The 25,122-nt window shown below is 45.7% G+C and overlaps 1 protein-coding gene across 3 annotated transcripts in view; it reads right to left on the reverse strand.

Annotated features, from left to right (window-relative positions):
- The window catches only part of LOC144484613 (NACHT, LRR and PYD domains-containing protein 3-like), a 72,341-nt gene that overhangs the window by 3,861 nt on the left and 43,358 nt on the right, over positions 1 to 25,122 (reverse strand). For 2 of the 3 annotated variants that reach the window (XM_078203088.1, XM_078203087.1), the window contains exons 7-9: positions 24,765 to 24,851; positions 12,525 to 12,695; positions 6,446 to 6,613 (exon numbers count right to left, since the gene is read on the reverse strand). In XM_078203088.1, the coding sequence (XP_078059214.1) occupies positions 6,446 to 6,613; positions 12,525 to 12,695; positions 24,765 to 24,851 (426 nt within the window). Of the gene's footprint in view, positions 1 to 6,445; positions 6,614 to 12,524; positions 12,696 to 18,230; positions 18,411 to 24,764; positions 24,852 to 25,122 lie in introns of those variants that run through there. The other variant, XM_078203090.1, reaches the window with a different exon arrangement.

A 25,122-nucleotide genomic window follows, 5' to 3' on the forward strand; every position in this document is an offset into this window, starting at 1 on the left:
GCTATCAAGATCCGAGGAAAAAGGCTCTCACTATCCACCCTATCTAATCCTCTGATCATCTTGTATGCCTCTATTAAGTCACCTCTTAACCTTCTCTCTAACGAAAACAGCCTGAAGTCCCTCAGCCTTTCCTCATAAGACCTTCCCACCATTCCAGGCAACATCCTGGTAAATCTCCTCTGCACCCTTTCCAATGCTTCCACGTCCTTCCTATAATGCAGCGACCACAACTGTACGCAATACTCCAAATGCGGCCACACCAGAGTCTTGTACAGTTGCAACATGACCTCCTGGCTCCGAAACTCAATCCCTCTACCAATAAAAGCTAACACACCGTACGCCTTCTTAACAACCCTATCAACCTGGGTGCCAACTTTCAGGGATCTATGCACACGGACACCCAGATCTCTCTGTTCATCCACACTACCAAGTATCTTACCATTAGCCCAGTACTCTGTAATCCTGTTACTCCTTTCAAAGTGAATCCCCTCACACTTTTCCGCATTGAACTCCATTTGCCACCTCTCAGCCCAGCTCTGCAGCTTATCTATGTCCCTCTGTAACCTGCAACAACCTTCCGCACTGTCCACAACTCCACCGACTTTAGTGTCATCCGCAAATTTACTAACCCATCCTTCTACGCCCTCATCGCATTTATAAAAATGACAAACAGCAGTGGCCCCAAAACAGATCCTTGCGGTACACCACTAGTAACTGAACTCCAGGATGAACATTTCCGATCAACCACCACCCTCTGTCTTGTTACATTTAGCCAATTCCTGATCCAAATCGCTAAATCACCCTCAATCCCATGCGTCCGGATCTTCTGCAATAGCTGACCGTGGGGAACCTTATCAAACGCTTTACTGAAATCCACTGCTTTACCCTCATCCACCTCTTTGGTCACCTTCTCAAAGAACTCAATAAGGTTTGTGAGGCACGACCTACCCTTCACAAAACCGTGCTGACTATCCCTAATCAAATTATTCCTTTCTAGATGATTATAAATCCTATCTCTTATAATCCTTTCCAAAACTTTGCCCACAACAGAAGTAAGGCTCACTGGTCTATAATTACCAGGTTTGTCTCTACTCTCCTTCTTGAACAAGGGGACAACATTTGCTGTCCTCCAGTCTTCTGGCACTATTCCTGTAGACAATGACGACATAAAGATCAAAGCCAAAGGCTCTGCAATCTCCTCCCTAGCCTCCCAGAGAATCCTAGGATAAATCCCATCCGGCCCAGGGGACCTATCTATTTTCACACTTTCCAGAATTGCTAACACCTCCTCCTTATGAACCTCAATCCCGTCTAGTCCAATAGCCTGTATCTCAGTACTCTCCTCGACAACATTGTCTTTTTCCTGCGTGAATACTGACGAAAAATATTCATTTAGCGCCTCTCCTATCTCTTCAGACTCCACGCACAACTTCCCACTACTGTCCTTGACTGGCCCTAATCTTACCCTAGTCATTCTTTTATTGCTGACATACCGAGAGAAAGCTTTAGAGTTTTCCTTGATCCTACCTGCCAAAGACTTCTCATGTCCCCTCCTGGCTCTTCTTAACTCTCTCTTTAGGTCCTTCCTGGCTAACTTGTAACTCTCAAGCGCCGTAACTGAACCTTCACATCTCATCTTTATACAAGTCTCCTTCTTCCTCTTCACAAGAGATTCAACGTCTTTTGTAAGCCACGGTTCCCTCGCTTGACCACTTCCTCCCTGCCTGACAGGTACATGCTTATCAAGGACACGCAGTAGCTGTTCCTTGAGCAAGCTCCACATTTCAATTGTGCCCATCCCCTGCAGTTTCCTTCCCCAACCTATGCATCCTAAATCTCTCCTAATCGCATCATAATTTCCTTTCCCCCAGCTATAACTCTTGCCCTTCGGTATATACCTATCCCTTTCCATCGCTAAAGTAAACGTAACTGAATTGTGGTCACTATCACCAAAGTGCTCACCTACCTCCAAATCTAACACCTGGTCTGGTTCATTACCCAGTACCAAATCCAATGTGGCCTCGCCTCTTGTTGGCCTATCTACATACTGTGTCAGGAAACCCTCCTGCACACATTGGACAAAAACTGACCCCTCTAAAGTACTCGAACTATAGCTTCTCTAGTCAATATTTGCAAAGTTAAAGTGCCCCATAACAAGTACCCTGTTACTTTCGCTCCTATCCAGAATCATCTTTGCAATCCTTTCCTCTACATCTCTGGAACTTTTCGGCGGCCTATAGAAAACTCCCAACAGGTGACCTCTCCTTTCCTGTTTCTAACCTCAGTCCATACTACCTCAGTAGACGAGTCCTCATCGAACGTCCTTTCTGCCACCGTAATACTGTCCTTGACTAACAATGCCACACCTCCACCACTTTTACCACCTTCCCTGCTCTTACTGAAAAATTTAAACCCCGGAACCTGCAACAAGCATTCCTGTCCCTGTTCCATCCATGTCAGCCAGATAGCCACAACATCGAAGTCCCAGGTACCAACCCATGCTACAAGTTCACCCACCTTATTCCGGATGCTCCTGGCGTTGAAGTGTACACACTTCAAACCACCTTCCTGCCTGCCAGTACACTCCCGCGATGTTGAAACCTTTTACCCATGACCTCACTACTCTCAACCTCCTGTACACGGGAGCTACAATTCAGGTTCCCACCCCCCTGCTGAATTAGTTTAAACCCTCCCGAAGAGCATTAGCAAATTTCCCCCCCAGGATATTGGTACCCCTCTGGTTCAGGTGTAGACCATCCTGTTTGTAGAGGTCCCACCTACCCCAGAGTGAGCCCCAATTGTCCAGGTATCAGAATCCCTCCGTCCTGCACCATCCCTGTAGCCACGTGTTCAATTGCTCTCTCTCCCTATTTCTCTCCTCACTATCACGTGGCACGGGAAACAAACCAGAGATACCAAACCCTGTCCCTCAATATATCTTCCAACAATTTACCCACCACAGATGTGAGGCTCATTGGCCTGTAGTTTCCCTGCAGCCCTTTTTAAACAATGGCACAACATTTGCCCCTCTCCAATCTTCAGGCAGCTGACCCATGACCATCGATGATTCAAATATCTCGGCTAGGGGACCCGCAATTTCCTCCCTAGCCTCCCACAACGTCCTGGGATATACCTCACCAGGTCCCGCAGATTTATCGACCTTGATGCGCTTTAAGACTTCCAGCACCTCCTTCTCTGTAATATGTACGCTCCTCAAGACATCAATATTTATTTCCCCAAGTTCCCTAACACCCATGCTTTTTTCAACAGTAAATACAGATGACAAATATTCATTTAGGATCTCACCCATCTCTTGTGGATCCGCACATAGATTAACTTGTTGATCCGTAAGAGGCCCTACTCTCTCCCTTGTTAATCTTTTGCCCTTTATGTATTTGTAGAAGCTCTTTGGATTCTCCTTTGCCGAATCTGCCAAAACAATTTCGTGTCCCCTCTTTGCCCTCCTGATTTCTCTCTTAACTCTACTCCTCCACCCCCTATACTCTTCAAGAGATTCACTTAATCCCAGCTGCACGTCATGTGCCTCTTTCTTCTTCTTGACCAGGGCCTCAATATCCCGAGTCATCCAGGGTTCCCGACTTCTGCCAGCCTTGCCCTTCACTCTAAGAGGAATGTGTTTACCCTGAACCCTGGTTAACACACTTTTGAAAGCATGCCACTTACCAGACGTCCCTCTTCCTTCCCACAGACTCCCCCAATTAACTTTTGAAAGTTCCTGCCTGATACCATCAAAATTGGCCTTGTCCCAGTTTAGAATATTAACTTTTGGGACAGACCTATCATTCTCCATAGCTATCTTAAAACTAATAGAATTATGGTCACTGGTCCCAAAGTGATCCCTCACAAACACTTCTATCACCTGCCCTTCCTTATTTCCCAAGAGGTGGTCAAGTTTTGCCCCCTCTCTCGCTGGGCCATCCACATACTGAATGAGAAATTCCTCCTGAATACACTCAACAAATTTCTCTCCATCCAACCCTCTAATACTATGCCTGTCCCAGTCAATGTTGGGAAAATTAAAATCGCCGACTATTACCGCCCTATTTTTCTTGGAGCTATCTGTAATCTCCTTACATATTTGCTCCTCTGTTTCCCGCTGACTATTTGGGGGCCTATAGTACAACCCTATCAAAGTGATTTCCCCCTTCTTATTTCTCAGTTCTACCCATATAGACTCAGTGGCCGAACCCTCGGATATATCCCCTCTCAGTACAGCCGTGATGCTTTCCCTAATCAAAAGTGCAACTCCCCCTCCTCTCTTACCTCCTGTTCTATCTTTCCTATAGCATCTGTACCCTGGAACATTAAGCTGCCAGTCCTGTCCCTCCCTTAGCCATGTTTCAGTAATTGCTATAATATCCCAGTCCCACGTACCCATCAATGCCCTGAGTTCATCTGCCTTGCCCGTCAGGCCTCTTGCATTGAAATAAATGCAGTTTAATCTGGACTTCCCTTGCTCTGTCTTGCTTCTGTCTGATCTGTCTGGTACTAGGATTACTGACACTGCCTTTACTAATTAATGAGCTCTCTTTAACTTCTGAAACATGGCTAAGGGAGGGACAGGACTGGCAGCTTAATGTTCCAGGGTACAGATGCTATAGGAAAGATAGAACAGGAGGTAAGAGAGGAGGGGGAGTTGCACTTTTGATTAGGGAAAGCATCACGGCCGTACTGAGAGGGGATATATCCGAGGGTTCGGCCACTGAGTCTATATGGGTAGAACTGAGAAATAAGAAAGGGGAAATCACTTTGATACGATTGTACTATAGGCCCCCAAATAGTCGGCGGGAAATTGAGGAGCAAATATGTAAGGAGATTACAGATAGCTCCAAGAAAAATACGTTGGTAATAGTGCTGTCCTCAAACTTCTCTTCTGTCTCCCTACTGCTTTGGATCCCACCCCTCTGCCAAACTAGTTTAAACCCTCCCGAGCGGTACGAGCAAATCTCCCCGCCAGGATGTTAGTCCCCCTCCAATTCAAATGTAACCCATCCCTCTTGAACAGATCAGCCCTTCCCCAGAAAAGATCCCAATGATCCAAAAATCTAAATCCCTGCCCCAGCTCTCAAGCCAGTCATTCATCTGCCTAATCCTCCTATTCCTACTCTCACTAGCACGTGGTACCGATAGTAGTCCTGAAATTACTACCTTCGAGGTCCTACACGTTAGCCTTCTGCCTAACTCACTGTATTCACATTTCAGGACCTCATCCCTTTTCCTACCTATGTCATTGGTACCAATATGTACAACAACCTCCGGTTGCTCACCCTCCCCCTTAAGAATGTCCTGCAATCGCTCAGAGACGTCCTTGACCCTGGCACCAGGGAGGCAACACACCATCCTGGAGTCTCGATTGCAGCCACAGAAACGCCTGTCTGTGCCTCTAACTAGCGAGTCCCCTATTACTCCTGCTGGCTTGCTCTTTGCCCAACCCTGTCCCACAGCAGAACCAGCTGTGGTGTCACAGGCCTGGCTACTGCTGGTATCTCCCCCTGACAGGCTATCACTCCCGTAAATCATCTCTCCCTCCCCTCCAGCCCGACTACCTCCCACTAGCCCTTGAACAAATCTGACTAAACCTCCCAACTTGGCCTCATCCGTCCCAACCTCTCCTGACCTGACATATAAACATGGAAGATAGGAGCAGGAGGCGGCCATTTGGCCCTTTAAGCCTACTCCACCATCCATCACAATCATGGCTGATCGTCCAACTCAAAAGCCTAATCCTGCTTTCGCCCCATAACCTTTGATCCTGTTCGCCCCAAGTGCTATATGCAGCCGCCTCTTGAATACATTCTTGACGATATCTCCGACTTAAACTGATTACTCAAGAACCAAACCCCAACCCACTACTCTCCAAAGCTAGAAACCAATCCCAACCCCCGACCACGCAACCACATCGGACTGGACACCCAACAACATTACCAACTCCCAGCCACCATCCAAACTGCTGATTAACCCTCCAACCCAACACAATACAACTCGACCACCCTCCCGACACCCAGAACTAATCCTTGAACCTCTCCTCAGCTCCCTGACTAACCATTTATCCAGTGACACACCAACCCATTCACTCCCACAATCAACTAACACTTATGGAGCTCCCCGGGGTCACTGTGCTGTAAATAAGGTGTGATCGCTCTACCGCGACTCCACTCTGCTCTGATGGAGATCGCCGGGGTCACTGTGCTGTAAATAGGGTGTGTGCTGTCTTTTCCCCGAATCTTGTCTGCTCTGATGGAGCTCCCAGGGTCGCAGTGCCGAAGATCCTGGGAGAAATATTCAGCAGTTTCAGGTTGGGAGAATTTTAAAACATACCGGCAATCTGCTTACCATTGCTGCTGTTTGGAAGGTTCAGGCCCATTTATATTTTAAATCCATTTATATTTTAATTGTTACACTAAAAATTAGCACAAACACTCACGAGATCCACTCCAGACTCCTGCAGGTCAGTATGAGGCGGCGGAGAGCAGGGACAGATCGATCTGTGAAGGAGTTTAATCCCAGGTCCAGAAACCTCAGTGACTGTTTTGTACAGAGAGCGGAGGCGAGATCCTCAGCACAAGAATCTGTCAGAGCGTTCTCATACAGACTGGAGACCAGAGAGAGAAATAACAGGAATCACGCTCAATCCCCAGTGTTTTAAATAATACCGTTAATAACAATAATAATGTATTGTATCAGACATTCCAAAAACACAACCTGCATTTCTGTAGAATGAGGAAATACTCAATGCTGAAAATGAAATATAAATAAACTGGAAATGCTCAGCAGGTTAGCTAAGTGTTTGTGAAGAGAGAAACAGGGGTAAAGTTTGAGCTTCCATTGGAACTGGGAACAGGCAGTGAATTGACAGGTTTGAAGTGACAGCGGTGGGTGGCTGGGGAAGAAACAAAGAAAGGACAAACTGGAATTACAGGAGTGATTAAATGATAAAAGTGATGATGGGACAGGACCATAATCACAGGATCCCCATGTCCTTACTCGGAGTGGTTCGGGAGGGACATGGGATGGTCAGTGGTTTGGGAATGCAGTTTGTGGCGAGGTTGAAGATAATGGCTGTGACTTTACCAGAAGCTCTGAAGTCCCAGCATGGGGATTGGAAATGGGTGGTGTGTCCGTGTGTGCAGGATAGGCAGAGTTATGAAGGTGATATTGTCAGAGGCGGACAATTAACGGCTGGCAGGCAGGGGGAGGTGCCCACTGAGGCAGCCCGGGCACGGGGCAGTCCCATTTCAGGCAATGCTGGCACCATCTCCAAAGGCAGCAGGACTTTCAAACACAGCAGCTCTGGAGGGAGCAGCGAGGGAGTTCTGCTTATTGAATGAGGGGCTGAAATGTCAGAAAGCAGAGCAAGGCTTGCCCCCCGCCCCCCTCCCCCTCCCTGGAGGGGGTCCTCCCGGGTGCTCAGGCTCAGAGGGAGGTCCTGTTCCCTCAGGATGGGAGGAGATTATCCCATCGGTACAAGCCAGTCTGGATGGAGATTGCTGGGAGGTGAGCAGGTTTCAGACACGTGGTTATAGAGTGGAAAAGGATCAATGTCCTGATGTGTTCTGCCACGGTGAGTGTAGCACAGCCTGATATGTGAATAAGGATGAGAGGGAAATTGTGGAAAGAACATCTCCACCCAGACACTGGCAATGCAAAGCATTTGCAGAATCTCACTGGCTGTCCTGTCTGGAGACAATACACATCTCTGTAACCTGTGCTTAATGCTCCCTTCTCTCACATTATCTGTCTTTTTAAGACCTGGTTGGCTGTAGAGATTCGCATTCTAATCAGTATTCTGTAACTTGATTTTGTGTCTCTGTGTCCTGTTTGAGAGCAGATTTCCACTCCATCTGACGAAGGAGCAGCGCTCTGAAAGCTAATGGTATTTGCTACCAAATAAACCTGTTGGACTTTAACCTGGTGTTGTTAAAACTCTTACAATGCAAAGGCAGCAGCATTGACTGTCAGAGACATGTCCGTTAGGCTGGCACCAGCATAGGCTCGAGCAGGGCTGACCAACATATTCACTGGGCAAACACACGTCAATGTTTTTCTCACTCAAGGGGCCGATGAGTAAATTTCAGAATGATAAAGTTTGGCACAGCAGAAATTTCAATTAAAAACTAAACTGAGGTATGAAAAGAAACAACTTGCTGAGCACAATAATGAGTAATAAATAAAGATGATTATTAGAGTTTAATCCTCATCAATCACAAATTGTTTCTCTCCCACATTTGCTGCAGGTTGGCTCAAAAACCCAGCAGCAGCAAACATGGGAAAGAAACGGGATGTGATTGGAGGAGCAGCTCCATGCAGATTCTTCCATTCAAACTGAACTGTGTGACTGAGATTCTGGAAACTCGCTCCGGGGGCCGCATTGAGGGGCTTCGAGGGTCACATTCGCCCCTTGGTCCACACGTTGGACAACCCTGGGCTCATGCATGTGTTTGATGAGTGAGTAACAATTTATGTGTTTGGAAAGAGAGCAAACATCATCAGGGAATGAGTGAAGAAGAGTGGAGACATCCAGGTCTTGCCATCCTTACACCAATGGACGATGAAGTGCTGGATCAGGAAGGCCTGGGGGCAGAGTGGGTAATTACTGCTGGTGAGATGGGTTGAGTGGGTGGCCTAATGAATGGACACAGGAGAGCGTCTGGTGAGGACAAAACATAGAGCTTGTTTATCCATCACTGGTCACAGAGAGCAGTCTGAAGGACATATTGGGATAAGAACAAAATACCTAGGAGCAGCAGAAAGCCATTCAGCCCCTCGAGCATACTCCATCACGGCTGATCTAATTATAGTCTCAACTCTTTTCCCTATCGCTCCCCCGGAACCCTTGATTCGCTTCTCAATCCAATATCATTCTTAACTCAGCCTTGAATATATTCAATGACTCTGCCGCCACTAGTCTCCAGGGAAGAGAATTCCACTGACCAGCCACCAACTAAAAAAATAAATTTCTCCTCATCTCAGTCTTAAGGGACTGACAATTACATTTTAAAATTGTCCCCTTGTTCTGGTCTCTCTTACAAGAAGAAACAGCCTCTCAGCAACCACCCTGTTTCATCCCCTCAATGCGATCACCTTTTAATCTTCTGAACTTTCATAGATATTGCTCCAATCTGCTCACATTTTCCTCGTAAAATAAACCTCTCCATCCCAGGAATCAGCCGAGTGAACTTTCTCTGAACTGGTTCCAGTACAATTCTATCCTTTTTTAAGTAAAGAGCTCAACATTATACACATTACTCCAGTTGTGATCTAATGAAGGTCGTGTAAAACTGCAGCAAAACCTTCTTACTCTTACCTTCCATTCCTATTGCAATAAGAACGTTAAGAAACAGGAGCAGGAGTCATCCATTCTGTCCTTCAAATCCACTCCATCATTCAATGTGACCATGGCTGATCCTCTGCTTCAACACCATTTCCAGCATTATCCCTGCATTCCTTGATTCACCAGCATTCTAATGGGAAACAAATACTCCTCATCTGAGCTTAAATAACTGCCCCTTATTCTCAGACTGTGTCCCAGATTTCGGACCCTCCAGCAAGGGGAAACATCCTTTCTACATCTGGCCTATTGAACCCCGTAAAATAGTGTAGGTTTGAAAGTGACCCTTCTTTACATGCCAAGTACATCTTTGCTTCGGTCAGGAGACCAAAACTGTACACAATACTCCAGGTTGGTCTCAGCAAGGCTGCATATAATTGCAGGAAGACATATTTTCCCTCAACTCAAACCACTTAGAATAATGGCTAACATACCATTTGTTATCTTAATTGCTCGCATCTTAGCTTTCAGTGCCTCATGAACAAGGACATCAAAATATCTTTGGAATTATCTTAATTTCCGTTTTTTCTACAAAATTAGCTAACCTCACATTTTTCCACCTTGTAGTCCAGCTGGCAATCCTTTGGCCGCTCCCTGAGCCTCTCCACATCCCCTTGAAACATCTTTGCATCCTCCTCACAATTCAGATTTCCACCTAGTTTTCCATTTGATCCCCACATCCATATCATTGATATAGATTCTGAATAGCTGAGACCCAAACACTGATCCCTGCCGTACTCCACTAGTTAGAGGCTGTCAACCCAAAAGTAACCCATTTATTCCAACTCCATGTTTCTGTCCATTAATCAGTTCTCAATCCATGCTGGTATATTCCTCCCAATCCCACGTGCTCCAATTATCTTTATAAACTCTTGTGTGTGAATCATGCAGCTATAGAATCCCTAGTGTAGGGGGTCGTCATTCGGCCCATCGAGACACTCTGACAGAGTAACTTACCAAGGTCCGCTCCCCGTGACATCACAAATTTACTAGGGCTAATCCACCTAACCTACACATCTTGGGACACGAAGGGCAATTTTACCATGACCAATCCATTTACCATCCATATCTTTGGAGTGTGGGAGGAAACCGGAGCACCCAGAGGAAACACACACAGACACGGGGAGAATGTAGAAACTCCACACAGTCACCCAAGGCTGGAATTGAACCCGGGCCCCTGGCTGGAATGCAACAATGTTAACCACTGTGTCACCGTGCCAGCCTTTCATAAATACATGTTGGCCCTGTCTAATCCTGCCATTAATTTCGAAGTGTTCTGTTATCACTTCCTTTATTATAGATTATTATAGGATTTCCATGCCATCAATGTCAGACTAATAGATCTGCAGTTGCCCGGTTTCCCGTAACCCCACATATTTACGCCGCTAATCCACCTAAACTACACATCTTGGACACTAACTGGCAATTTAGCATGGCCAATGCACCCAACCTGCACAGTTTTTTTGGACTATGGGAAGAAACAGGCGCAGCCAAAGGAAACCCACACAGACACGGGGTGAACGTGAAAACTCCACAGTCGCCCAAAGCTGGAATGAATCCGGGTCCCTGACGCTGTGAGGCAGCAGTGCCAACCCCGGTGCCACATCTTCACTTAATCTAATACAGTCCTTGAATTAGCAACGGTTGGAACACTTCTGCTGCTGTTTTTCAAATGAAAGGAATCTATTTTTGTTGGAAACGCCACACATTTGCACATCACCATGTCTAAAACAGCTTGTTGTGTGATTGGCACTGGAACGTGCTTCTCCAAGAAATTGCTTGAATACATTCTGTGAACGAATCTTCTATTCAACTTTTGACAATCTGAGCGATTTATACAGTAAATGGAAGAAGCCACAGGAGCATTGACCTACAGAGGGATCTGTGTGTACAAGTCTACAGATCCCTGAAAGTGGCAACACAGGTGGATGAGGTGGTCAAGAAGGCAGACAACATGCTTGTCTTCATCGACCGGAGCATCAATTATAAAAGTTGTCAAGTTATGTTACAGCTGGATGAAACTTCAGTTGGCCACATTTGAATATTGCTTGCAGTTCCGTTTGCGACACTACCAGAATGATGTGGATGCTTTGGAGAGGGTGCAAGGAAGGTTTACCAGAATGTTGCCTGGTCAAGGACGGTTAGGTTATGAGGAGACGATGTATAAACACAGATTGTTTCACTACAAAAAGGGAGGCTGAGGGGTGACCTGATGGAGGTGTCCACAATTATGAGAAGCATCAATATGGTGGATAATCAGAGACTTTTCTCCAGGGTGGAATGGTCAACTACAAGAGGGCACAGGTTGAAGGTGAGAGGAGCAAAGTTTGAAGGGAGGTGTGTGGGGTAAGTTTTCACCCAGAGGGTGGTGGGTGCCTGGAAGGCACTGTCAATGGAGGTGGCAGAAGCAGGCACGTTTCCAATGTCCAAGGTGCATCTTGGTAGATACATGAACAAGAGACAAACAGAGGAATAGAAACCGCAAATTGGCAGTAAGTTCTGGGTCTGAATAAGCGTTAGGAGGCGCCACAGGCTTGGTGGGCTGAAGGGCCTGTTACTGTGCTGAGCGGTTCTTTGTTCTTCTTTGTATATGAAGATTAAAGTCACCCGTGGTTATTGCAATATGTTTTTACAAAGGCCCCATTATTTTTCCTGTGTATTGTGTCGGAGATTGTGACTGTTGTTAGGAGCCTATCAATGATTCCCACAAGAGAACTTTTAACTTTGTTAAATCTTATCTCTATCCAAACTGATTCTGCATCTTGAACTAAGTTCACCTCTCGCTACTGTACTGACATCTGTTACTAACAGAGTGACTCCACCACCATGTCCTGTCCTCCATTTCCTGTCATCTATTCACTCTCCCCCTTTTCACAGATCAATGGATGCTGTGTCCTGGGAGAGCTGTGAACATCTGAGGAGGAGGAGAGGACCTCAGAGGGTGAACCATAACATTATTCCCCCACTCCCTCAACATAAGGATTTGTGGGACTGACATCCCATTGCTCAGGGATCAGAGAGAGAAGCAACAGGAGTCAGAGGAAAAGCAGTTTTCCTTATTCATAACTGACGCCAATAGTGATGGGCAGTGTTTTTTATACAAATACCAGTGGTGAAATTATATTTTTGAACATTCAGTTATTATAAACACAATCTCTCACAGTCTGCTACTTACTCCAGTTTCTGTATTTTACAATCTGAATTCCTCAGAGCCACAGACAGCAGTTTCACTCCAGAAGCTCCCAGTTTATTGCCACCCAGATACAGATGTATCAGTGAGCGGTTTGTACTGAGAGCAGAGGCCAGGTCCTCGGCACAAGAATCTGAGAGATCATTATCATGGAGACTGGAGATCAGAGAGAGAAAAATAACAGGAATCAGGGTAAATCCACAGTGTTTTTAAGAATAAGATCATTAACAATAATAATGTACAGCGCGGGACATTCAAGAAACACAACTTCAGTTGATACAGAAGGCAAAATTATGTTGATGCTATCAGTCTGAAATGTGAATAAAATATGTGGAAAATCGCAGCAGGTCAGGCAGTATCTGTGAAGAGAGAAACAGATTTAGTTCCAGTTCAATTCGCTAAAATTAAAACTTGGGAGGAGCAGTGAATTAAATTGTTTTAAGTGACAGGGAGCTGGGGATGGACGGGTGACAAGGAAAGAACAAAATGGAAGTGCCGGAGTGTTTAAATGACAAAAAGGATGATGGTGAAAAGAGAAAAGTACAGGATTCCCATGTCCTTATCCTGAGGGAGGGACATGGGATGGTCAGTGGCTCAGGAATGGATTCAGTGGTTTTGTTGAAGATGATGTGCGAGAAACTTTTTTCACAATGCCAGTGGTTCGGGTCTGGAATGTACAGTCTGGAAGTGTGTTGGAGGCAGGCTGATTCGAGGCATCACAGAGGGCAATCGATGAACAATCGAATGAAACAATGTGCAAAGATACGAGGAGAAGGCAGTAGAATGAGACAAATTCCTAATCCTAGCTTGGTGAGCCGGTGCAGACACATTTCGCCTCGTGGTATTCCGCAATAATTCTGTGAAGATAATTGTTGGAAATGTATCGAGATTTTAACTGGAAGCTGGTGATGTTGCAGTGTCAACAGGGTTAGGTTATTTAGCCAGTGTCCACAAAGGGCCATTGGTATCTCTCTCAGATAGAATCAGAGAATTGTTACAGAGCAGAAGGAGACCATTCGGCCCATGCTCTCTGCACTGACTCTCTGAATGAGCAATTTACTCAGTGTCATTCCCCCAAATTCTCCCCGTAACCCTGCACAATCTTCCTTTTCAGGTAATAATCCAATTCCCTTTGGAAATTTTCAACTGAATGTGTCTCCACCACACTCCCAGACAGTGAACTCCAGCCCATAACCACTGGCACGGGCAGCACTTTGATAGGCGGCAGTGCTGGAGAGACCAGTGAGGAAGACCTGGTTAAGAACACAGGGCTGGAATGGGAGGAGAATGATGCACTTGGCAACACTTGTTACTCTTCCCCAAGGCTACGTGAGTTTGGAGCAAATTTCTGTTCTCTCAGGACTGGACAGTATCTGCCACATCAATCCAAGTATATCGGGATGGAGATTACTGGAGACCTGAGTAGGCATGGGTTATATGGTTGCATGAGGCAAAAGGATGAATAACTTGCCAAGTTCTGACAAGGCGGTGAACCATTTTATAGCATATAATCCAAGGCATATGGGGTTGAATGAGAATGAAAGTGAAATGGTCGAAAGGTAATTCCCACACAGACACAGGCAATGCCCAGAAAGCAGCATCAACATGTCAGAGACATGTGAGCCTCTCTCTGCAGGGTTCTGGTTTTAACAACACCAGGCTAAAGTCCAACAGGTTTATTTGGTAGCAAATGCCATTAGCTTTCGGAGCGCTGCTCCTTCGTCAGGTGGAGTGGATATCTACCCTCAAACAGGTTCTGGTTAGTCAGATAACTCTAGCACTGAGAGAATGGGATGGTCAAAGGCAAGAGTTTTCCTTGCGTAGACATGGTGGTCAGTCAGGTTGTCACCAGCATAGGCTTGTGTCTTTGATGGGAGAGTAACAATGGAACTTTATGTGTCTGTTGAAGAGAGCACGAAACGTCAGGAAATGAACTAAAAATCGTGACAGCGTCCAGATTTTGTAATCCTCACACCGAGAATTAGCAGCTCTGCAGTTAGGAGAACAGCACATAGTGTGGGAAATCGCTGATTGTGACACTGGTTTTAGAGCTGAGAGTGTGCGGTCGAATGGATGGACACAGGAGACTCTCTGGCAACACAGAGCTTGTTTGCCCATCACTGGTCACATGGAACCGTCTGAAGGACGTGTTGGAATCTATACTTCATTACAAGCTATGCCTTGAAGAAATATACTGAATATTGAAGGATATTGAATTCGATGACCAGCCATAAACAAAATGAATGGTGGATCAGGCTCGAAGGGCCGAATGGCCGACTCCTGCTTCTAGTTTCTATTTTAATCATGTTTCTATGCAGGTTATGTTGTCGGCACCGTGCTATCTGTAGCCGGTTTCCTTTATTGTTACTGAAGCAGTATAATTGACATCATGTTGATTTTAATCTGAACTAATGCAGTGTTCTGTTGTTTCAGTGTTTCCCCTGGGATGGCAGAGTCGAGCTTGATTGCGGGTGATTGACAGGTTATGTCATGTGACTGAGGGACAGCTATTTTTCACAGAACATTCTAGTTTCAATTCTGCTTTCAGAAGCTGCTTGAAGTTAAGACAAACAGCAGTGCTGTTTCCCTCTCTGAAGTTGGAGTTTTTGCTGTTTAAGTGTTGCTGTGTTGGAAGCTGTCAGAGACTGGGGTGACCTCTCTGCGGTTGGACTGTTCGGAGGCGACGTCCTTCTCTGAAAACAATTGTCTGTTGGCACTCCGGAAGTGGTAACAAGCTGGAAATCGGCATCACGTGAGCATACTTGTTTTTGTGCTAACTAATGTTGGAGAAGGGTGTATGTCTGTGGGTATTGCTTTATATTGGAACAACAGAGATAGCTAGCTGTTAAGAGTTATATTGTGTCATGTCTAAGTCTTGCAATTGGTAAAGTTTATGCCAATTCTTGTTGTTATATTCTAACTGCATTCTTAAATAAACTGTGTTTGATAAAAGCATCCTAGTGGGTCACTTCATTCATACCTGGAGTGAAACACCTCATGCTCATCAATGCCAAAATCAAATGTAAAACCAAGGGTCCAGGCTAACTTCACAAAACACCTTGGAGTTTCTGGTCTGCATCTTAACAATTGCCTCCATTCACTCTGTACTCTTCCTCACAAATCAAGGGTTGTGTGACTGGGTGACGTGTGTCCCCCTGTAAGCATGTGAACGGGTCCTCAGAGTCACCATCACATTATTCCCCTACACCCAGAGCACAAAAATCAATGTGATTGACATTCCACTGCATTGGGATCAGAGAGAGAGAAATAACAGGAATCAGTGAAAATTCAGGTTCTGGTTCATAACTTCCAACCCCTGGGCCTTTATAGAGATTTTCAGCACAGAAAGAGGCCCTTCAGCCCATCCTGTCTGTGTCAGCCATCAAGCAGCAATCTATTCTAATACATTTCCAGCACTTGCTCCATAGCCTTGTATGCTGCGACATTTCAAGTGTTCGTCTAACTGCTTCTCAAATGTTGTGAGTGTTCCTGACTCCACCACCCTTTCAGATAGCGAGATTCAGATTTCCATCACACTCTGGGTGAAAAAGCGTTTCCATAGAACCATAGAATCCCTACCTGGACATTTACCATGGCAAATCCAACGCCACTACACATCTTGGGACACTAAGTGACAATTTAGCATGGTCGATCCACCTAACCTACACATCTTTGGACTGTGGCAGGAAACCAGAGTACCTGACAGAAACCCGCACACACAGGAAGAACATTCAAACTCCACAGGCAGTCACCCGAGGCTGGAATTGAACAAAGGTCCCAATGTTCAAGGTTTATCTTGATAGAAACATGAACGGGAGACGAACAGAGGAATAGAAACCGCATACGAGCAATAAGTACTGGGTCTGAATAAGAATGAGGAGTCGCTGCAGGCTTGGTGGGCCGAAGCGCCTGTTACTGTGCTGCATGACTCTTTGTTCTTCTTTGTCCATGAATGTTAAAATCACCTGTGATTATTGCAGAATGTTTTTACAAGACCCCATTATTTTTCCTGTGTACTATGTCGGAGATTCTGAATATTTTTAGGGGCCTATTAATGATTCCCACAAGTGATCATTTAAGTTTGATAATTCTTATCTCTACCCAAGCTGATTCTGCATCTTGATCATTGGAACTAAGTTCACCTCTCGCTACTGTACTGACATCTGTGACTAACAGCGAGACTCCACCACCATGTCCTGTCCTCCATTTACTGTCATCTATTCACTCTCCCCCTTTTCCCAAATCAATGGATGCTGTGCACATCTGAGGAGGAGGAGAGAACCTCAGAGGGTGCACCATAACATTATTCCCCCACTCCCTCAACATAAGGATTTGTGGGACTGACATCCCATTGCTCAGGGATCAGAGAGAGAAGGTAGGGCAGTTGATGTCATATACATGGATTTTAGTGAGGCGTTTGATAAGGTCCCCCATGGTCGGCTTATGATGAAAGTAAGGAGGTGTGGGATAGAGGGAAAGTTGACCGATTGGATAGGTAACTGGCTGTCTGATCGAAGACAGAGGGTGGTGGTGGATGGAAAAGTTTCGGATTGGAGGCAGGTTGCTAGCGGAGTGCCACAGAGATCAGTGCTTGGTCCTCTGCTCTTTGTGATTTTTATTAATGACTTCGAGAAGGGGGCTGAAGGGTGGATCAGTAAATTTGCTGATGACACCAAGATTGGTGGAGTAGTGGATGAGGTGGAGGGCTGTTGTAGGCTGCAAAGAGACATAGATAGGATGCAAAGCTGGGCTGAAAAATGGCAAATGGAGTTTAACCCTGTTAAATGTGAGGTGATTCATTTTGGTAGGACTAATTTAAATGTGGATTACAGGGTCAAAGGTAGGTTTCTGAAGACTGTGGAGGAACAGAGAGATCTTGGGGTCCATATCCACAGATCTCTAAAGGTTGCCACTCAAGTGGATAGAGCTGTGAAGAAGGCCAATAGTGTGTTAGCTTTTATTAACAGGGGGTTGGAGTTTAAGAGCCGTGGGGTTATGCTGCAACTGTACAGGAACTTGGCGAGACCACATTTGGAATATTGTGTGCAGTTCTGGTCACCTCACTATAAGAAGGATGTGGAAGCGCTGGAAAGAGTGCAGAGGAGATTTACCAGGATGCTGCCTGGTTTGGAGGGTAGGTCTCATGAGGAAAGGTTGACAGAGCTCGGGCTGTTCTTTCTGGAGCGGAGGAGGCTGAGGGGAGACTTAATAGAGGTTTATAAAATGATGAAGGGGATAGATAGAGTGAACGTTCAAAGACTATTTCCTCGGGTGGATGGAGCTATTACAAGGGGGCATAACTATAGGGTTCGTGGTGGGAGATATAGGAAGGATATCAGAGGTAGGTTCTTTACGCAGAGAGTGGTTGGGGTGTGGAATGGACTGCCTGCAGTGATAGTGGAGTCAGACACTTTAGGAACATTTAAGCGGTTATTGGATAGGCACGTGGAGCACACCAGGATGATAGGGAGTGGGATAGCGTGATCTTGGTTTCAGATAAAGCTCGGCACAACATCGAGGCCCGAAGGGCCTGTTCTGTGCTGTACTGTTCTATGTTCTAGAAGCAACAGGAGTCAGAGCTTATTCATAACTGACGCCAATAGTAATGGGCAGTGTTTTTTATACACATACCAGTGGTCAAATTATATTGTTGAATATTCAGTTATTATAAACACCATCTCACACAAAATAACAGGAATCAGGGTAAATCCCCAGTGTTTTTAAGAATAAGATCATTAACAATAATAATGTACAGCGCGGGACATTCAAAAAACACAACTTCAGTTCATACAGAAGGCAAAATTCTATTGATGCTGTAAATCTGAAATATAAATAAAATATGTTGGAAACTCTCAGCAGGACAGGCAGCATCTGTGAAGAGAGAAACCGATTTAGTTTCAGTTCAATTAGCTAAAATCAGAAATTGGAAATTAAATTGTTTTAAGTGACAGGGAGCTGGTTGGACGGGTGACAAGGAAAGAACAAAATGGAAGTGCCGGAGTGATTAAATGACAAAAAGGATGATGGTGAAAGGGAAGAGCACAGGATTCCCACGTCCTTACCCTGAGTCACAGGGAGGGACATGGGATGGTCAGTGGCTCAGGAATGGAGTGTGTGGTGGGGATGAAGATGATGAGAGAGAAACCTTTTTCACACTGCCAGTGGTTCAGGTCTGGAATTCACAGCCGGGAAGTGTGGTGGAGGTCGGCTGAATCGAAGCAGTCAAAAAGGAATTAGATGATTATTTGAATATAAACAATGAGCGAGGATACGAGAAAAAGGCTGGAGAATGACACAAATTCCTAATGCTAATTTGATGAGCTGGTGCAGACACGATGGGCCAAATGGCCTCATTGTGCACCGTAAGAATTCTGTGAAGATATTGGTTGGAAATGTATCGATATTTCAACTGGAAGTTGGTGGTGTTGCAGTGTGGACAGTGTTAGAAGCCATAGTCCTCAATGAAATATTAATATTTCTCTCCAATAGAGAGAGACAATTTGTTACATGTAGCTTCAGGGACACAACTTAGTAAATGTGGGGCAATGGGAGGAGGTGGGACTCCATGAACCCCACAGCGGTAAGAGGACCAAACCCTCAACATTAGCGTCATTCTACATCACACTCGAGACACCGAGCCAACTGAACTAACCAACTCCACACTATTGCCAGAACGGGCACATAAATATCTGACAGGTGAGGGGAATCCGTCCACTCAGGCAGCACAGGCAGAATCACAGAATTGTTACAGAGCAGGAGGAGGCCATTCGGCCCATTGTGTCTGCACTGACTCTCCGAATGGGCAACTCACTAAGTGTCATTCCCCCACCTTCCCCCAAAACCCTGTGCATTCCAGAGCTTAACCACTGTCTGCAGGGGAAGGCCCCATTCAGGCAAAGCTGGCACCAGATTTAAAGGCAGACAGCAGCACTTTTAAAGGCTCTGAAGGGAGCAGTGAGGGAGCCCTGGTTAATGAACAAAGGGCTGAAATGGCAGAAGGCAGATTAAACCCAATACGCTGACACTTCCCTGGAAATTCTCACGGCTATATCGGTTTGGAGGGAGGTTCTGTTCCCTCAGGACTGGAGGAGGAGGAGACCGGTCACATCAACCCATGCAACTCTGGATAGAAACTGCCGAGGGCCAGAGCAGGCAGCACGTGGCTGCAGTGAGGCAAAAGGATCAATAACCTGATATGTTCTGACAAGGTGAGCGTTAAACTTACAGGCTGATGTGTGAATAAGGATGAAAGAGAAATTGTGGAAAGAACATCTCCACCCAGACACTGGCAATGTCTAAACAGCAGCATCAATCTTCAGGAACATGTCAGCCTCTCTGAGAAGGGTTCCGGTCGGTCAGAGATGACTGCTGCACTGCCGACCCTGAGTGACCATTCTGGTGGTCCCATGATGGGCAGTCTGGCAGCACCATAGGCTTGTGTGTGTCTCTGATGGGTGAGTAACAATGGAAATTTATGTGCTTGTAAAAGAGGGAACACAGCGTCAGAGAAGGAGCCAAGAGTGACAGTGTCTGGATTGTGTCATCCTTATGCCAATGGAAGATGCAGTGCTGGAGCTGGGAGACCTGGAGGCTGGGTGGGCAATCGCTGATGGTGAGATGGGTTGTGGATCCAGAGAGAGAGTGAGTGAGTGAATGGATAGGCACAGGAGAGACTCTGCTGCTCTAGTCCATAATTTGGCAATTGTTTTTTTCACCATTGATCACATGGAGCTCTGGATGAGGAACAGTCTCCAGGACATGTTGGAATGTGCATTACCCGCTAACATTCTTCACTCTCTCACAAATCAACAGCTGCTGCGAGAGGGAGACAAGTGTCCACCTTGGAAGAAGAGGAGGTGTTCACAGAGGGTGCTCTGTCACATTATTCCCCATAACCTCCACCAGAGCTGATACTGCCTCACACGATTAGCGAAGAGATTGCAATCTGGCAGCACAGAGCAGTACACACAAACCCGAGCAGCTGATGGAGGCAGCAATAGCTGAGTTCTCTCACACTCTTGAATGGACAGGTCATTGTCAGCTTCAGGTCGATGAAATGTGACTGGAGTCTTTAACAAGGTGGCAGATACTGGAGCTGCAGTGTAAGATATTTTAACATCCAGTGGAGTTTCCAAAGGCTCTGTGTATCCACACACAAAGGATGGAGTCAATCCAGGCCAGCAGTGTTACCATGTCTCAGGTATGAGCACAAATAGCATCCTCCACAGAGAGATTGGTGACCTTCATGGAGAGTCACATCCAGCCTATCACCCACAGGAAATACACATGAACCTGCAGGTTCTCACCAACTCCATGAGCTCTGTGGAACACGGTCTGCGGGAGGGGTGGGAAAATGTGCCTGGAGTCACTGTCAGGACCTCCCCAGCTGAGCAGGGAGGGTCCAGTTTGCCCTGAATGGATAGAGGAGCGGCTGCCTGCAGCATTGGGGAGCTCCTCTCAGGATGCCCCTGGTGTGGGCAGTGGGTCCTCTTCTGCTCCGACTGGAGGTCTGTGACCAGTGATTGTCGAGCGGTGTTCATTCATCCGTTGTCTCAGCGTCTGCATAGTTTCCCCAATGTACATTGTACAGCGTCTGCATAGTTTCCCCAATGTACATTGGGGAAACTATGCAGACGCTGTGACAACGGATGAATGAACACTGCTCGACAATCACCAGGCAAGACTGTTCTCTTCCTGTTGGGGAGCACTTCAGCGGTCACGGGCATTCGGCCTCTGATATTCGGGTAAGCGTTCTCCAAGGCGGCCTTCGCGACACACGACAGCGTAGAGTCGCTGAGCAGAAACTGATAGCCAAGTTCCGCACACACGAGGGCGGCCTCAACCGGGATATTGGGTTCATGTCACACTATTTGTAACTCCCACAGTTGCGTGGACCTGCAGAGTTTCACTGGCTGTCTTGTCTGGAGACAATACACATCTTTTTAGCCTGTCTTGATGCTCTCTCCACTCCCATTGTTTTGTTTCTTAAAGACTTGATTAGTTGTAAGTATTCACATTCCAACCATTGTTCATGTAAATTGAGTCTGTGTCTTTATAAGCTCTGTTTGTGAACAGAATTCCCACTCACCTGAAGAAGGGGCTTGGAGCTCCGAAAGCTTGTGTGGCTTTTGCTACCAAATAAACCTGTTGGACTTTAACCTGGTGTTGTTAAACTTCTTACTGTGTTTACCCCAGTCCAACGCCGGCATCTCCACATAATGCAAACACTTGCAGCCCATCCCCAATTGCCTTTGAGAAGGAGGTGGTGAGCCATCTTCTTAAATTCTGCAGAACATCTGGTACAAAACCGTTAGGAAGGGACATCCGGGATTATGATCAATGATGGAAAAGCAATATATTCCAAGTCAGAATGGTGTGTGGTTTGGAAAGAAATCTGAAGCTGGTTGGTGTTCCATCCTTCTGATATCCTTGCCCATCTCGGTGATGGATAGTGCCTGTTTGGATGATGCTGGCTCAGGAACCTTGGTGAGCTGCTACATTCCATCTTGTATGTGGTAAAATACTGCCACTGTGCGTCAGTGGTAGAGACAGTCAATGCTTAGTTTGGTGAATAGCCAGCTGATCCAGTGGGCTCCTTTTCCATGGATGAGCTTCTTCAGTGTTTTTGAAGCTGCAGTCAATCCAGCAAGATGAGCAGATTCCATCACACTGCTGACTTGTGCCTTGGAGATGGTGGGCAAAAATTTGGGAGATAGGACGCGAGTTCCTCATGTCCGAATTCCCAGACTGTGATCTACCCTTGGAGCCATAGTGTTTAGAGTTCAGTGACTGTTCAATGGTCCCAGTGCGCCCCCACCACTCGGGATGGACGAGGATTCAGCGATGGTGCTGACATTCAATGTAAAGGGAATATATTTAGATTCCCGTCTGTTGGAGATGGTCCTTGGCTGGCATTTGTGTCGTGAAACATTACTTGCCATTCATCAGGTTAAGCCTGAACGTTCTTCAGACCTTAAGACGCCTGCTCTGTTGAAGAGTCATCCTGATTCGAAGGGTTAGCTGTTCTCTCTCCACAGAAGCTGTCAAACATGCTGAGCCTTTCCAGAATTTTCTGTTTTGTTCAGATCTTGCTGTTTATGGGCATGGACTGCTTCAGTCTCTGAGGAATTGTGAACAGTACTGAGCATCGTGCAATCATTAGTGAGCATCCTCACTTCTGACATTATAATGGAAGGAGGGTCATTTATAAAGCAAATTAAAGGTGGTTGGGCTTTGGACATCACCCTGAGGAACTCCTGCAGTGATGTTCATGAGGCACTGGAAGGATGACACCTTTTCTGACGATCAAGAGCAGACTGATGGAGTAGCAATTCATCAGATTGGATTTGCCCTGCTTTGTTCCACATTGTCCGGTAGATCCAGTGTTGTAGCTGTACTGGAACAGTTTGGCCAGGGGAATGGCTAGTTATGGAGCACAATTCTTCAGTACCATTGCTGGGCTACTGCCAGGCTGACAGATTTTGCAGTACGCGGTGCCTTCAGTCATTTCCTAACCTCACATGCAGTGAATTAAATTATCATCTGTAATGTTGGGGACCTCAGGAGGAGGCTGAGATTAATCATTCTACTCAGCACTTCTGGCTGAAGATGGCACTGATGCTCTGGGTTCCCTCATCAGTAATGATGGAATTCTTGTGGCATGTTTATAGAATCATAGAATTCCCACAGTGTAGAAGGCGGCCCTTTGGCCCATCGCGTCTTCACCAATTCGTTGAAAGAATATCTTACTCAGGCCCTATCTCTGTAACTCCACATATATGGCCCACTAATCCCCTAACCTACACACCCTGACACACCTAGGGACAACTTAGTGTAGCCAATCAACCGAACGTGCACATCTTTGGACTGTGGGAGAAAATAAGAGGACCCTGAGGAAACCCACACAGACACTGGGAGAACGTGCAAGCTCTACACATAAAGTCACCCAAGGCCGGAATTGAACCCTGGTCCCTGGCGCTGTGAGTCAGCAGTGCTAACCACTGTGCCACCTTGTCACCTAATGTAACCGGCATGTCCAATATTTGTGGCATGTCTAACACTACTTATGACTGGATATGGCAAGACAGCAGATCTCTGATCTGATCCATTGGTTTTGGTGTGATTGAGCTCGGTCTATCACATGCTCCGTCCGGTCTGTGGTCTGGTGGCCGTGTGCTGGAGCTTCACCAGGTTCACATCTCATTTTTAGATAAACCCAAGTCTAATTTGTTAGTATATATAAAGAAAATTAGTTGTAGTAACACAGTACTGGTTGCTGGAGAAAGCCACTGTCAGCTTCCTATAAATGAAAAGGTACAGTTCACCTCTCCTGCCGGTTTCCTGTCACTTCGATAACTTCATATCCAGGCTGCCTTTGTCTCTTTTATTTCATGGTCTCCAACTTTGCTGCCAAGCTTATTATGTGTCTACTAATCGCGGACAGTGTTTTTAATAACAGGAATACTGATAGCAATGGTATATTTAGTATCATTATTTGTGTTCTTAAAAACAATGTCCATTATTAATAGGGACATCATTCAGACTATTCTGCACTGTGATTATTGCCATTGCCAGCTGAGCCTTGAACTGCTGAGCTGTAAGCTCTGGAATTCTCTTCATAAACCTCCCCACCTCGATCGCTGCATTCTCTTTTAAGATGCTCCTTAAGCTCCGTTTAACACAAATTTGAGTGTGGATCCCTCGGGATAAAACTCATCAGAATTCCATGTAATTTGTAATCTGCCTCACCGATATACTGCAGTTTTCCATGTTTAATCAAACTGAGAAGCCGACAGACATAAACATCGATAATCTGAATGACAAATTAAACTAAACTGAACATGCGACCAGCCATGTCGGTTAATTCTATAAACATTTAATTGTTTTGTCCATCTTTTTTATTCTCATGAATGGTTTTGAGAATAATTATAACTGATTAGTTAATTCTTTCACTCCTGAATCTCACAGTTTATTGTAACTCAGGTTCAGACACATGACTGGTTTGTACTGAGAGCAGAGATGAGAATATCTGAGGCTGTTACTCTCCAAACTGGAGATCAGAAAGAGAAAGATTTCAGGAATCAGAGTGAATCCGTGGTGTTTAACACGCACACTGACAGGAATGATGTGGAATGGTTATTAATGACACTATTACTGACACTGATAATAATTTACAGTGTCAGACATCAACTGATTATTAACAATCTCGCACAGTCTGATACTTACTGCAGTTTCTGTGTTTTACATTCTGGATTCCTCAGAGCCGCAGACAATAGTTTCACTCCTGAATCTCCCACTTTATTGACACCCAGACTAAATGGAGAAAGTGGGAAACACATTAAATTCAGATTAATGTTCAGCAGAAAAAATAGCTGGATCTATTTTTGTGTCAGAAACGTAGCACCAGTGGTGACCTGATTCAAGTTACGATATTATATCTCACCCAAGTTGATCTTTCTCTACACCCCAGCTGTGACTGTAACACTGCATTCTGGACTCTTTCCTTTCCTTCCCTATGTACGGTATGTTTTGGCACTAATAAATGTGACAATATATTAGACAATATCAAACCCTTTCTGTTGAA

The sequence above is a fragment of the Mustelus asterias genome, unplaced genomic scaffold (genome assembly GCF_964213995.1).
Source record: "Mustelus asterias unplaced genomic scaffold, sMusAst1.hap1.1 HAP1_SCAFFOLD_120, whole genome shotgun sequence".
Taxonomy (NCBI): Eukaryota; Metazoa; Chordata; class Chondrichthyes; order Carcharhiniformes; family Triakidae; genus Mustelus; species Mustelus asterias.